Source organism: Sabethes cyaneus, chromosome 3 (assembly GCF_943734655.1).
Source record: "Sabethes cyaneus chromosome 3, idSabCyanKW18_F2, whole genome shotgun sequence".
NCBI classification, from domain to species: domain Eukaryota; kingdom Metazoa; phylum Arthropoda; class Insecta; order Diptera; family Culicidae; genus Sabethes; species Sabethes cyaneus.
Window position 1 is genome coordinate 136,638,918 of NC_071355.1, and position 16,221 is coordinate 136,655,138.

The 16,221-nt window shown below is 38.0% G+C and overlaps 1 protein-coding gene across 3 annotated transcripts in view; it reads left to right on the forward strand.

Annotated features, from left to right (window-relative positions):
• The window catches only part of LOC128744694 (calnexin-like), a 35,742-nt gene extending 32,459 nt beyond the window's left edge, over positions 1-3,283 (forward strand). For all 3 annotated transcript variants that reach the window (XM_053841866.1, XM_053841865.1, XM_053841867.1), the window contains exons 6-7: positions 2,450-2,569; positions 2,630-3,283. In XM_053841866.1, coding sequence (XP_053697841.1) covers positions 2,450-2,569; positions 2,630-2,965 — 456 coding nt within the window. In that variant the 3' untranslated portion in view covers positions 2,966-3,283. The remainder of the gene's footprint in view (positions 1-2,449; positions 2,570-2,629) is intronic.
• The last annotated feature ends 12,938 nt before the right edge of the window (positions 3,284-16,221 follow it).

The following is a 16,221-nucleotide window of genomic DNA, read 5'->3' on the forward strand; positions in this document are numbered from 1 at the left end:
TATTTTTCGTAGCTTCGAACCTTCTAGCCACCAAATAATAATAATAATATTGCACCAGGTTTGCATTTCATTGAAACTAAATCTTGAAACCATTTTGTTTGTCCGTGTGCCGCTTGAAGTTACTGGTTGTGTATGGCGTCGCAAGTATATGTTGACGTTTGGCAAGTTACTAATTATTATATGTGGTACGAATATCGTTTTATTTTTGAACGAGAAATATTTTTTTTTTGTAATTTGCCAAAAAATATGCTTGTTTACATTTCATCGCAAAATACATTCTTGGTTGGATGATAGCAAGTAACGATGATTAGCGATGAGTGTGAGACAGAGATACCAAGCGAGTATTTGCGAGCGTAATCCATTCATATTTTGCTCATCAGTTTTTGCGTCGGCGATTCATCGCGAGCAATCAGGATACGATCGAGTTGCCAGTTGGTAAAATTCAAATCGCTGACGAGCAGGTGATGAGCCTACATCGTGATGAGAATTTGCAACATTGTTTACAGGCAGAATTTTTTTCTATGGTGGTTCGAGACACCACTCTGGGAGGAACTCCTATATTCTGCTTTTCATCTGAGTCAAATATTTTTGTAAATTACAATACAAACTATACTATCAAAACTACTGGCTCGAATTTAAAACTGCGTAAATGTCACGGCTTCAGAAAAATATCAAGTTTAAAAAAAGTCAAGTCAAAAAATAAATTTATTTTTAAAATTTTATAATTGTCGTCGTTTCTCTTGCTCCGAATTAGATCCTCGGTTTCCAGACTTTAAAATTTTGTAGCATCTGTTTACCATGACAATTGATGATGGTTTTTTTTATTTAATTCTTAATTATTTCCACAAACATTTTCAATTAATGCCAAATAGTTAGGCGTTTTACGAATACATGTTAATATTAACGTTTGCTTTATATTTTTGTTATGTACCTATTACATATTATGTTTTTTATCTACTGACCATGCAGAACACTCTCTGGGACCGTGCTATGAAATACATGGGACATAAACCTGGTTACTGGTTTGCTTATTTTATTTATTGTGCTATTCCTCTTATTGCGTATGTTTGGTTCTTAATAAGACGTCGAAATCAGTACGAGGTTCGAAATTTAACAATTATTATAATAGGATATTTTTGATTCATTTGCTGCTATGTCAACCTATTCTTAAGGGGTATTACGATCAAGACAAGCATACGTGGAAATTTTCAAAATATTTTTTTAAAGTTCAATTAGTATAAACAATAGACAGAACATTCCGCGAAGCTTCCGATCAACTGAAATGCCTAGTTACTTTATTGGCGGGAAGCGCACATCCAACGGATACCGGGTCTGCCTCGAAATCGTCGCACTTTGTCGGGTTCTCTGCTGAATAACCTGCCGTGCTTTAGTTGCTTCACAATATCCATATGTTTTTATAGTTGGTATATTTCGTGATTCATTCGACGCGAAGAAATCATCGAAGTCCATACCTTTAACATAACCTGATGGAATGCACAGTACATCCATTCGTTCCCGACCTGCAAAAGTTCGATAATGATGCCGTCTTTTCCAGCTGGTTTGTCGTTTTTCAGTTCTTTAGTTGCTCTTAACCTCGTCCAAAGTTGGGTGATCCATAACTTAGCCGTTTGTTTTCAACGCTTGATTTCTTCCAATCATTCGGTAAACAGTTTCCTCTCCTTGTCGTTGTACATAACTGGAGTTGACACGGTCTGGTTCCTGATTCCACTAATCGTTTTAAAGAAGCTTCTCGTATTGTGCGTATGGAAGCAGTTTTCCGTCGCCGACGAGAACGGGCTTATGAAGTACGAGATCCCTGTAGTAGGATCACCATCATAAGCCCCCTTCAACCTGGGAACAAGCGCTCAAAGTTGGCAAGACTTTGCCTAACAATCAGCCGAAGCATGAGTGCCTACTTCCCTATCAACATACGACCTTAGTTTCCACCAAGTTTGATTAGCCGATCTAGTGATGTCCGTTAATCGTTCGATTAATTTAACTAATCGAATAACAAAGGAATATTCGAATAATTTTTAATCGAATACTGTCAGCACGAATAGTTGAATTAATCGATTAGTGCAGAAAACGCTCACCGATTAATCGGTAATCGAATAATTGAACATTTCGGACATCACTAACTGCCGATATCTACTAAAGTTGCTTGTATCGCGGCTGGTACCATCAGGAGGCATAGATAGGAGTGACTGGATAAGAGGCAAAGGCCTTTGCGAGGTCTATTTTATGCCTACAAGTACCCATTATTCAGCCATTTACATGCAACATGCCTCCTATCGCGCACACATCTACAAAATGAGGGCTATATATTCACGATTAAAAAAATTTGTCAAGTTTAACTAAATTTTGATCGTAATATCCCTTACGTATTCCATTTGTATCCTCATTAACACTGAAAAGCTTGATGATAAATGCTCCACTTTTTATTCATTAGGAAACATTTGTATCCCGCATTTTGAAGTATGCCAACAAAAACCCATGGTTATATGCCGTCCTTATTATAGTAGTAGGCTTACCGCTAGCTATCATATTTTATCTAGCTTGTTCATCGAAGGTATTGAATAGGTTTTATGAGTGCTATATTTTATACAATACTAATATGATTTTAACTCAGATTTCACCTCAATCGCCGTCATCCCGAGCAAAAAAAACAGATGAACATTTACCGGACACGGAGGAACAAGAGGATAATTCACTCGGTAAATCCAATCTCAATTCAATTAGCGGCGACATTCGGACACCTGATACAGAGGATGATCGTATTGAAGAAGAGTTCAAAGGTAACAACTATGACGACGTTGATAATGAGAATGAAGATGCAGAGGACGAAAAAGAAGAGTTTGATCAGAATGATTTAGTCGTTGAGGGTAAGGAAGCTGCAGAAGAATTTTTAGAAGAAACAAATAAACCTGAAGGTGGAGTCAAGAAACGAAAATCCAGACGAGATTAGATTGTTTTTCTAACATAAATTAACTTTTTGGTAGAATAATTTTATCCTAATTTAATCGTTTGCTCGTAACTAATTAATAATTACCTGAGCGATGTATTTTTAACTGTAACTGAATTTGAGAACAATGCAGTAAACAAGAAATTGGATACATAGTGTGTACACCATGTCATAAATGTTTGCGTAGTTAGCAGTATTATAAAATATGGCAGCATGATTCCAACACCTGCTGCATAAAACTGCATTTCTACAACCAATAAAACTTGGTAAGTTATTACCAATAGGTAAATTTGTTTCACGAAAATGAAATAAATGAAGATATGGAAGTAGAAACTGTTTTTAGTAAGAAAGAACAAGTTTGACTTTTAGGTGGTGATTTGCGGGATTGTTCCAAGCACTCTAAAAATCGACACGTTGCTTTCACGTAAAAAATCATGTAAATTTCTGTACAGCAACTTATTTTTTTATTTATTCCTTTATTTTAATATGTAACATAAGACTCGTGTCTTTTATCTGTTACAAATAAAATATCTTTAGGTAGAACAGGCGCAAAACTGTGAGCCCTAAAACTTACAGAACAAAATCATCACTATAACAAGAAATACCGCCAACCGGGGTGAGATTGTGCCACGGGGATGAGATTGTGCCAAAAACCAAAAATGTTTATTTGTGAAAATTTATTATATAGAAACTATAGAAACTGGTGACCTAAATTCAAAATGATCATAATAACATATTTATTCAATAATATATACATAACATATTTATTCATAACTTAGAATGCAACACAGATAATATTAGCAAACTATTTAGCCTAAACAGGGTTTCAAAGTTGGCGATCAAAAATACTCGGAAATAACGCTTGTAAAAAATGTCCCGCTTAAACCAACCCAGACAAGAAATCGCATCAACTTGTTATTTTGAAGGTATATAAACTAATCATTTACAATGTATTGAAAGGTTATTATGCGTTGGATAAGTTTTGATTACGAAAATAATATTTTTCGAAACTTTGTACTTTTTGAGCTTCACGGGGGTGGGATTGTGCCAAGCCATAATAATTGATCCAATTTGTGGATTTCACATACACAACAAAAATACGTCAGAATAACACGCCCTCCATATATCTCCCCCCTGTTAACGCTAGAAATGCTACTGGCTGTATAAAAGCTGTCCATTGACTACGAACTCATTTTTAGCTATTTCATACCTCCGCGGATTATTGTCGTTCAAACTTTTTGTATGATGCGTTATTTTTGGCCGACCCCCTGTCCCTAATAGTCCACTTAGTTCTTGGACGGCTGAGTACTTTATACTGATATTTATGTGTATTGTTCATAAACATGCTAATGTTCACTGTTTAGGTTTTTAGCTTAACTTTATGTTTCTGGCACAATGTCACCCCCTAGAAGGGGTGAGATTGTGCCAAAGTTCATGCACTTCCAGTAAAATTAGGTTTCATTGTAGCTAGACCATCTCTACGGTAGTTGTTAATTGAACAATTTAGTATATATTGACAGGTTTGAAATCAACTTAGTTCCTAAATTGTGTGTACTCTGAGCTAAGGAACAAAAACATACGCTTTTTTGGCATAATCTCGCCCCGGATGACGGTACTTAATTAAAATGTTCAATGCTGTGCTTGATTTAATATTGGCAAGACCGTTAGACAAAAAATTCCAGTGCACTACACCTCGTACGAAAAATAAGTTCGCATACTTTGACGTGCAAAACCTCGTCAAGATAGGGCCCTATTCTGTAAGTCACGTCGAGTGTCACTTTGCTCGACTAGTCGACTTTTGGTATTATGTAAGACACATGCGACCCGATTTTGTCGAGTAACTCGACTGAGTCCACCGCCAAAAAGCTAGTGACTAAACGGTTAGCAAGTGACGCTTGAGCTAGTTTTGTTTTGGTCCTGCATTGAGCCGCTATGCTGCCCGTTCTTCTTGCACTCGACACTCGACAGTGACTGAGTCGAGCCGAGTGGCTCGACGTGATTTACAGAATAGGGCCCATAACCTTCGTGGACCGATTATTATGCATCGAATTTAACTTGCAATGTAAATATCCAGACAGTTTCGTGTTCGAGAGACTGTGCAAAAACAAACAACAACGCAGTTTACAAAAATTTACATTTACACAAATTTCTGTTTGCTGTTTGCAGCACGAGGTGGGGCAGTTAGAACCAAGTCTGTCCAGGGCTGAGATAAGGTGGTTGTGATAATGATAAAAGAATCCTTGCGGATAACACTAGCGCCATAATGCATTGGTGATTATGGATTAATTAGGAGGAAGAAGAGTGACAGAACTTGGCTCGTTATAATTGTGTACTTGGTGAATATTGAATAAGATGGCTTGTACTTATCTTGTGTTCTCCTTCCTTTGTTTGTTTCCTCGTGTTGTTCGTCCCTTTCTTACTTTGTGCCTTTTCATGGCACCACGGCGTCCTCATCCATCGTTGTCACCAGTGTAGTCATCTGTGGCTGATCTTTTGCCGCCCCTCACGACAACATTATTGTTGCCGTGAGAAAAAGCGATAGAGATCAGGCAGAAAAGAAAAGAAAAGAGGAAATTTTTAGTCAACATGTTGTTTGCAATTTTCGGGTTATTAATATCACGAGAATTCTATGTCTGTCCATCACCTATGCTACTAGCGACTAACTACTCTAACTACTCCCAACTACCCATGTCATCACGATTGACCCAGCGCTGTTCAACAACCTATGCTCATTAAAAGCCACAGCCGCTTCTTTATCTACCATCTTTGCAGTATTGTAGCTGTTGGCCTAAATTTTCGAATATTTTGTGCGGAATATTATTCAAGAGCAATATTATCGCTCAGAACTATCGAAAAACTACTTGAACTTCCGCAAAATAGAGCAGATGCGATATAATGGGGACTGGTACTCGCTCGTATTATTCCCGGTGGCAATAATTGCCTATTTGTAGCGGTAGTCAACCGATTTGTCGGTATGCTCTTCAGACCGTGGTCACTGGTCAAATTGAAGCAATTCTGTAACTAAGAAAGGATGAGGTGGATCATGTAGAACTTCACTTGGAGATATGTATATATGCCGTGTTAAGTCTTAAGTGCAAGCTCTCACTAAAGCAAGACTTAATAAGATGTTAACGAAGTTGTAATTCTGTTAATTCTGATAATTGAATCGAAAAAATTCTCATACCATGACCATATATTATGTACTACGACCATATTTTAGGAAGTGGGAATGATAGTATATTGAGGACAGCCCTTCGCTATCGCTTGAATCAGCCAGAGAATCGAATACCTGTTTTTACTTGAAGAGCTATAGGGTAACCAACGTATTTTGGACCCCCTCAGCAACTGTACATAATTTGGACACTTACAGCAAAATCAAATGCAAGTGTCCAAATTATGTACAGCTGCTGATGGGGTCCAAAATGTCCTGTCCGACCGCGACGACAGCCGCAAGAATGGAGAGGAGCAGGCCGCCGGTGAGTTGCCACCGTCCGATTTGATAGACTCTCCGACAGAGGCTCATCAGCATTAGGAGGGCCCTTGGGAGACAAACAGCGTCTTTCATGATCATTTTATGTTGTTAGTTGAATACCGTTAACGCGGTTAGTCACAAGACATGCAAATCATTCTAATAAAGGAGAGAAATAAGAAAATAATAATTATAATTAATTACATCCAAAACAATACAATAGAGGTGACAGTAACAACAACGATAGCAATATTAGTAATAATAGTAATAACATAGGAAACTGACACAGGAAACACAGCTACTGACTATAACTTCCTGCCCATTATCAATTGTAGTTTGGCAGCATAAGTATAAGAAAAAATTCCGACACATCATAGAACACTGAAACATATATTCATTCATACCTATACACCCATGCACACTCAAACATACATACACATGTACACATGTATTCCTTAAGGAGACACCGAAAGTGGCTAACGTTATTGTGTTAGAGCGACTCACACTGTACTGTACATCTCATGTGTTCGTTAAAAACCTAAACGTTTATTTGAATGTTGCATTAGTATTGGTAATATATGTCAAATGGCAGAGCTTGCAAACATAAACACAGTTTATCCGCAGCCAACCGCACCGACCACGAACATCCCGATATGTGGTGTATTTTCTTTTTTAAGACATTCCGATTCATCTAAGATTTGCAGCAGCAATCCTATTGATCCTATGCATTCGATAGGATGGCTAATTAATCCGTTTGCATCGAAGGCGAGTTTTTGATTGCTGATCAGTTGTTGTTTGTTTACATTCTCTAAGCTTATCGATGCTGCAAAAGCAGAAAGCTCTTTAAAAGCTCATTGATGTGGCGAAACTTTGAGACCGTGGTGCTGTTTTTTTCGGAAAGCGCTAGTGCAACGAAATATGTGCGCAACCAAATATCTATTAACCAATTCCAGATTATACGTTTTTTGAACACCTAATGATCTATATGATCCGTTGAATTTATTTTCCATTAGTAATTACGTTTTGCTGAGCGTTTGTTGATATATACCGGGTCGATAAATGGAATGCAAAATTTAGGAAATTCTAACTGCACTAGGAGCAATGTGGTTTAAAAAGGTGTGGAAGAAGAAGACATTTGATGATATTAATAGCAAAAATTCAGAAACGATGTCAAACTACAAAAACAAACCGCGCCGAACAACGGGATTTGTTTTTGGAGTTTGACGTCACGCTTGATCGTGATTGGTCGATTTACGATTTCACCCACACCATGATGAAATTTCTTCATGGCACTAGCACCACTTTACCAACATCGCCACACCTGTATATACCACATTGCACTAGGAGCACTGTTTACGTGCTCTGCCAATACATATGCATTTTTAAGGCACAAAACAATACATGCATCGAACGGTAGCCATTTATCCAGCCATCTTTGAGCCATTTTCGGTTTCCCCTTAAAATCAAATCCGTTGAATTCCGCTCCATTCCGCTTTACGAGACACATACTACACGTAAAGGTAAATTATGCAATACTACATACTACACATATATCTAACTTAAACTATATTACATTCTACATGCGGAACTAAGCTATAGGATGATGCCGAAGAATACGACAAACCACCTACCCATGGGAGGGAAAAAATTTACATTTACACAAATTTACACCCATATGGGAAAACCTGCTCAATTTAAACACGAAACGTACACAAGAGTTTAATGCAACCTTAAGTTTATACAAAGTAAAGACGCATAGATCATCAAGTATGAAATCACAAGCTATAAAGTAAGGAAGAATAAGGCTCTTGAATAGTTGAATAGATTGAATGCGTAAACCCAAACTGGTAGCAAAATCTACAAATTCAACAGGGTTATTTCCCAATGATGATCTTAAATTGATGTGATGCGTTCTACTGGAAATAAAAATCGCGTTAGTTTTAGAAAAGTAAAGGTAAGCGAATTTAGAGCGCTCCAATCCAGAACCCTTCTAAGATCATCATTAATTTTCCTCCCAGTAAACAATTTGGTTTGTATACCTCGATTACAACTGAGAAATTCGAAATCATATCTGTGTGTGTGTATGTGTGTACAGGGATACCTCGATATAAGACAATTTATAATTTCAAAAAGTTGTCTTATATCGAAATTGTCTTATATCGAAACATGATTTTTTCACAAAAATTTGGCATTAGCAGTCACCAAATCTGCTCTGTGTTGTGTGTTTATGTTTTTTGAACTATTTAATATTGTTTGAGCTATTAGTTGTTTACAATTTTTAGGATTATTTTGAAATAATGAACAAATTCATGGCGCCGCTTTTGGAGTGGAAAATGTGCTCTGGTGTCGTTACCAACTATGTCAAAGGGATTTGTCTTATATCGAGGTAAAAATGGTCTTATATCGAGGTTGTTTTATGACGAGGTTGTCTTATATCGAGGTATCCCTGTATATCCTATCTGTCTCCCACTGTCCAACAGTGATATTATGAAAAAAAGTTAACTGCAGTGATGGTTAGTCCATGCAATTATCTTAGTTTCGGGTTATAGATGGTGTTAGCTCTACTAACTATCCAAAGACCCATGAAGAATGACTGAGTACTTGCAGCGCATTCCGGAATCATTTTCTAGTCAGCAAGCCCCGCCAGAAGGTAATACTAGAATCCTATGGGTTTTACTATTACATTCGGACTTTCAACTCGTTTGGTATGTTATTACCAAAAGAGTCGACCCGTATATGGTAACATATGAAAAAATTCAACTTGAAATGATCTTACCAAATTGCTGATTGAGTCAATATAACATTTTCTTACTTATCGCGTCATTTGAGTTTCCATCAGTGTATCTAATAGCCAAAAAATAATTATTTCTCCTTCTTTCTATGTGCATTATTTAAACATAGTACGGCCAAACTTTTTGATAAGAATGAAAAACACGTTTGTACTTTGCAGTGTTATAGTTTTTATTGAGAACAACAATAATAATAAAGAGCACAAGATCAATACATTTCAAGGTATGGATATACATGGTTAATCAGAAGTAATCACTTTTATCAATTAGAATATGCTTCAGTCTGGTTCACAACACCCCCTCTCAGACCAAGCCTGTAACGATCTTCTTTGAACGGGCCACTCGGAAGGCTCTTCGTGAACACGTCAGCAACCTGCCTCTGCGACGGTATAAACTCCACTTTAATCTGGCTTCGTTGGATACACTCTCGGATGAAATGGTAACGTATGTCCAGGTGCTTTAACCTCTTCTGATCACGAGGTTCGTTAGCGATATGGATGCACGATTGATTGTCCTCATACAGTGTTGTTGGAGAACAGCAATCGATCCCGAGGTCGCTCAGGAGATTCCTAAGCCACATGGCATCGCACGCTGCCTGACTCAGTGACACGTACTCTGCCTCAGTAGACGATAAGGAGACAGTCGGTTGTTTCCTTGTTGTCCAAAGTGTTGTGTTGCCGAAAACCTGGAGAACATTTCCTGAAGTTGATCTACGTTCATTAATGTCGCTACCCCAGTCGGCATCGGCATAGCCAACCAAAGGTTTTTCGTTTTTGTTGCGCCGAAATACTAGGCTGTAGTCCTTCGTGCCCTGCAAATAGCGCAATACGCGTTTCAAGTGCGACCAGTGGGTGTCAGTAGCTCCACTCTGAAAACGGCTGAGCAAGTTCACAGCAGAACTGATATCAGGTCGTGAAGATATCATTAGATACGTTAGGCATCCTATAAGTTCACGATACGGATGCTGTGTTGCTGTTTCCACTTCGTTTTTTTCCAGCTTGACATTTACTTCCAATGGTGTGGAAACCGGTTTAGTCTTGCATTCCAAACCGCTTCAATAAAGCACGAACGTACTGGGATGGACTAATCGACAGAAATCCCGCTTTCATATTTCTTTTCTTTCACATATCTTCCATCTCAAACTCTTGACTTAAGCTTTGCTTGATACTTATAAGCTCTGCTAACGAATTGCACGATACGATAATGTCGTCCACGTATAGGATCAAGTAAACTACAATGTCCTTCGTCTTGCGTACATACAAACAACTATCATGGTGAGATCGTTCGAAACCAAGTTTCAGCAAATGAGCATTTAATCGTTCGTTCCAACTGTGAGGAGCCGGTTTAAGCCCATACAAGGATTTGTTAAGCTTGCATACGCTACTCCCCCTCTCAAATCCTGGAGGTTGGCGCATATACACGGTTTCCGCTAAATTACCGTTTAAAAATGCGGTACGCACATCCATTTGGTGAATGTAGAAATTCTTCTGAACTGCTACCGCAATCAACGTGCGAACTGTGGCAATGCGAACTACTGGTGCATACGTTTCCTGGTAATCAAAACCTTGTCGTTGCGAACATCCCTTCGCCACAAGACGCGCTTTATACCTATCGACGCTTCCTTCAAATACAAACGTCTAATACTCCAGTAGCGACGCACTAATGCATTTATTCAGGGTTTTCTCAGATATTATTTAGGTTGCAACTTCAACAAAAAAAAATGGAATCGAAAAGCTATTCCTTTGAACTATTTGTAAAATTATTTTACTGTTGTTATAATTTCCAGATACACTTTTGTTATTGTAAATTGTTCAAATATAAAACAGGAAAACACCAATACTGCTAGTATTTTTTGAATGTTTTCCGGAATCTCTTCGATAGATAAGGAAGATAACCTACAATACAAAGAATGATAACCAAATCTGCTTCATCCTGAACAGCAACTTACCTGAAAGGCGAGGAAGATAAATTCAGCGCCCATGGTTACGCCGGTGTTTCATTAATCAGAATCGTACGAGCTGACATAACTATGAGCTGATATGCTAGCACGTATAGTTTATGCCGCCAAGGAGTAGAATTTTTCGAGTCGATTTCCTCCCGATTATAGCTTTGCAGCAGTTCGTTCCGATAAGCATGCTCAGGGAGACGGAGCGAATAGCAGCTTAACTAGTGCTACATTCTTGAATGTATTTACTGCCTTGTTACTACCGGTGATGCGCTAATCTAAAACACTATACCATTTGCGTAGACCTGGGCCCTGTAAAAATTCATTTTATTACAAAATTTGTGAATTTAATAAGTAAACAGGATACTTACTTCAATATAAAATCCAAAACCGAAAAGCTCGCGTACCGTCATTAGCGATCAGTTTACGTTTTCCGATCAGTGTCTGCGCAGTTATATGGACTAATCCCACCAAAATTCCCGGCTGCATAGATTGCACCAAAAGCAAATATTTCACTAGATGTTGCAGCATTACGCCGGCATCGAAATAATCACACAGCCGATAGTCGATATTCTCTGGCTGCTCTTTGTACCACCCAGGTAACCAATAAGCATTTCCAATGCAATTTAAAAGCTAGCCAATAAGCATTTAGGTTGCCTTAAATGCTACTTAAATGCTATTTTGGCAAAATATGCGGCTACTTTACTGCTAGCCCTCTTATAGTGCTGACAATGCTTATTTGCAGCTAGTTACCAACAAGAAGAATTTAAAAAGATTTGTGGATGCCAATTTACAACAGTTATGCAGTCAAAAAGCTGATAAACAACAACCTGCAGTATAAAACGCCAGGGATGCTAATAAACGACTGATTTACTGCTTATTAGTTACCTGGGCATGGTTTGCTGCAGAATATATTTCTTACTTTGCCGTGTTTTCTCCCTGGTGGTCAAAAACATGTACACAAAAACAAGTCTCAATTCCAATCGTCATAAATAGGGTATATTATTGCAGACGGCGCTTATCATTTTTGCATCGTTTTTACTGAGATTTAGCCGTTCCGGAATGACAGAAAAGGCGATATGAAAGGCACGGCTATCCAACAGTATTTTCAGCTGAGCGGATTTGATGACGGTTTGCTTCACTGGAAAGTTTAAGTGTTTTTAGTACCCGTAGCAGCTGCATATCATATAACAGCAACTTACCAGAAAAGATAACGAATTCAGTAGTTTAAAAAGAACGACTTTCATACCGTTTATTGTCCGTTTCTTTGGTAACAAAACGCGCTGCTCACTTTTTTGATAGCTTGAAATCGTCGCAGAGAGAATTTGCTTGGCTGTATAGATCATTACACGGGAGCTCCTAACCACACTTTTTTGACAGCACTTGATGGTTTGTTTACATGGTGTTAAATTTTGAATTGAGTTTTCTATCTTTGTCCGGCAGATAATGATAAAAATTTATAGTTTTTATTTAAGAGAAATGCATACATGCATGCGTACATGCATTTTACAAAAACTTATGCAGTAATCCTTCACGAAATTTCAAATCGAAACTGCTGGATGTGACAAAAAACATGTAAACAAACCACCAAGTGGTGTCATTTGACGGAAAAATGACGTCATCGCAAAATGATCTATGTAAGTTATAAGTATATATTATGCTTGTCTAGCACGTAAGCTATTGATTTACTTGACAAAATAGACGATATTTGCCCCCGCGACGATTCTGGCGACGGTTATAATAACCCCATCGGCAGACAACCATGTTTTCACCGCCAACATCTCGCGTGTGCGAAAATGAGATAGCATGTCAGCACTGCGTTTCACTCAACTGCCAGCAGTCTGATTTGGGCCCGCTGTCAAATTTTGAGCCCCGGACATGCTGTCGCTGACGTTTACTGCAGTTCGATATAGAGATGTCGATGGGTTGGTTATAATAGGAAAATCAACCCTCACTCGGTTTGTTTACGCTTGCGACATTCGCCCTTTTGTTAGTTCTATCTTCAATTGGCCATACCGTTGCCAAGAAAAAAAATTCGCGCCCCTTTTACACGCACACACACACACACACACACACACACACACACACACACACACACACACACACACACACACACACACACACACACACACACACACACACACACACACACACACACACACACACACACACACACACACACACACACACACACACACACACACACACACACACACACACACACACACACACACACACACACACACACACACACACACACACACACACACACACACACACACACACACACACACACACACACACACACACACACACACACACACACACACACACGAAATCTCGTATAAGTGGTAAAAATCCAAGATATTTCTTTCTCCCTTTTATTGTGCATTTACTTGATCGATGGATTCCGAGGGGAGTTCAGGTACTGTTTCCAGCGGGGTGCTATCCGTATCTTAACGAACGGTGTTTGACAGTCCACTTAACGAAGGGCGCTATTTCAAAAAATGCAAGAAATAGCGCCCGTCTGACAGGTAGATTTGCTGCCAACCTTTGTCGAGATGTGCTGAGATGTTGGCAACAAAAACATGGCACCCATCGCAAGCCCCTGACTGTTTCAAACGTTCTAAAGGTAAAAAAATGACTAAATTGGCAACACAGTTCGTAATGTTTTATCGCCATAACTGGCAACACAGGCTCATTGCGTTTCTGTCGCAACCTTAATCGTGACTTCGTGTTAATCATACAAAAGCATTAAACAAATTGTTTCCGAATACGAACGTTATTGCTTTGTTATTGCTTGTTTGGATAATGAAGGATAAACTACGCTTTATTCACTATGAAATTTCGGCAAACCGGCGTTGAAAATACAAATTCATTTCATGCTGAATTTCATTCCGTTTCTTCTGATAGAACGGTAATTCCTAGGTTTATTTACTTTGCTCGATTGGTTCCAATAATGAAACAGCGATGATGACACAATTTGACATTTTATCTGTCAAAAGCTAAAAACGACCCTTTTTACGACCGTTCAGAAACACGACTGTTTCAACCGTCGTGTCCAGTAAGGGAATGCGCGCACAATACTTATGCAAAAACTAAAAGAACATGAAAAGTACTTCTCTAAACAAGCCGAATGATGGGAGTGTTACAAATGTTTTTTGATACTATCGAAACTAGTATGATATCGATAATATCGTCAAGCTTCATTGTTAGCCATTTTTTGCGATTTGTGACACACACGGTCTTCTAATGTTGTTATAATTGTTATTGCCCCTTTTATAACTATTTAGACTACTGTGATAATCATTTAATGCAACCAGGGGGGTGGTGTCAAGCGAAAATTTCGTACCTAGCATCGAAATCATCATCCCCATAAAAAATTCCTCCTATTTAATATTTGCAGTATTGTGCTTCCCGAGAAAATATTTCGTTTTCCAGTTTAATATAGTTGTGCGCAAAGGTAAATCATATATTATTGACAGTGTAAGCACGTGTAAGTTTTTTATGTTTATGCTCTTATTCTTTGCTTAGATAATATTTGTTTTGTCCTATTACGTACAGACTTACAAACAACACAGTTACAATGTCTTACGTTAACCGAAAATAATAAAATTTAAATGCTGATTGCGTTTGTGAAAAATTTGTCCATGTTTGAACGGGCAAACACGAAGCAAGCTACCCTAGCATTCAGCTGATGAGCGAGAGAGAAATATTGTTGTTTTTCTCATCACTCTTGCGTTGACAGTTTCTTACGAGATTTCGTAAGAGTGTAAAAGAGATACTTTGACTGCGAGCAACCAGAACAGAGCTGCGCGCAACTGTTAGGCGCACAACTAAACCGACGAAAGAAAAATTTTAGATAATAATCGCAATAGTATCCCGCATTTTGCACCTTACTGGACACCGCAGTCTAAAAGTGCGACTGGCACAAAAAGTGCGACAATGCGAATGCTGTGAGTGAGAATGAGAAAGAGTGACAACTGTTATGTTGCTGTTTTGTTTTGTCATATACATTGGCATTAGAGAAAATAATCTGGATTAATCCAGATACAGCTGCAAAGCACAATATTTCAAAAACAACAATCCCAGTTCTTCCAATGTTCGTTCTTCATAAAAACACAAATACTCAATAGTAAAAAGCATTCAGTCTATTCGTAATAAGCTAACCAAACTTGTTTTGTTTGAAGGTCATTGATAATTGTCGTAATGAATTTTTATTGTAATTAATTAAAAAGAGCTTAAAGTTTCACAAGCGATTTAGTTTTATATGTAAGTCAATTTTTTTTTTCGCTGTTATTTCAATTTCTAACCAATTAAAAAAAACGCCTTAATTGAAAGTAAAAAATTTATAAGAATATTGCAAAAATTTCTTGGTCACTCTAATTTGGAAAAAATGGTAACCCTAAGAGCCAAATTTTTGGTGCATGTTAGTAACGCATCGAATATATGGAGTTTGACAAGCACACCATAGCCCTGGTTATTCCATATACATTGCTAGGTTGCTAAGTGAAAAAACATACTAGCAAAACTATAGATGAGCGCCTATAGTTGTGCGCTCCAACTGCGCGTTAGATTTTGGAAAATTGGCATTTTAGCAAATAATGCTCTAATTTTAAATGGTGTAGTCTAACTACCAATAATTCTAAAAGCCTGTTTTATATAATGAATGTAATTGTTTTATCTAAAATGCTACAGTGACGAAAATATACATTAATAATGAATAGTAGCGCAACTACAGTGGACCCCCGTTCGTTTGAACGATTCCTCGTGCAAACTAACGGGGTTAGTTTTTAATTTGAACAACTGGTAACCCTAAGTATGCTGGAACTTGTGTGAACTGGCTGCCCTGCTCTTTGTTATTGTTTTGGTGGTTTGATTCAGTTGGCAGTTGCAAGCAGCGTATATTTCATTCTCCGATCGGATTTTTACCATAATCGTTGGGAAAACGCAATGTGAAACAGTTTAAACACGGTAGATCAGCACAAACAAATCGTGTTTATTTGCATTGTCTGGATAAGCAAATGTTGTCATATTGAGAATGACGTTTGAACCA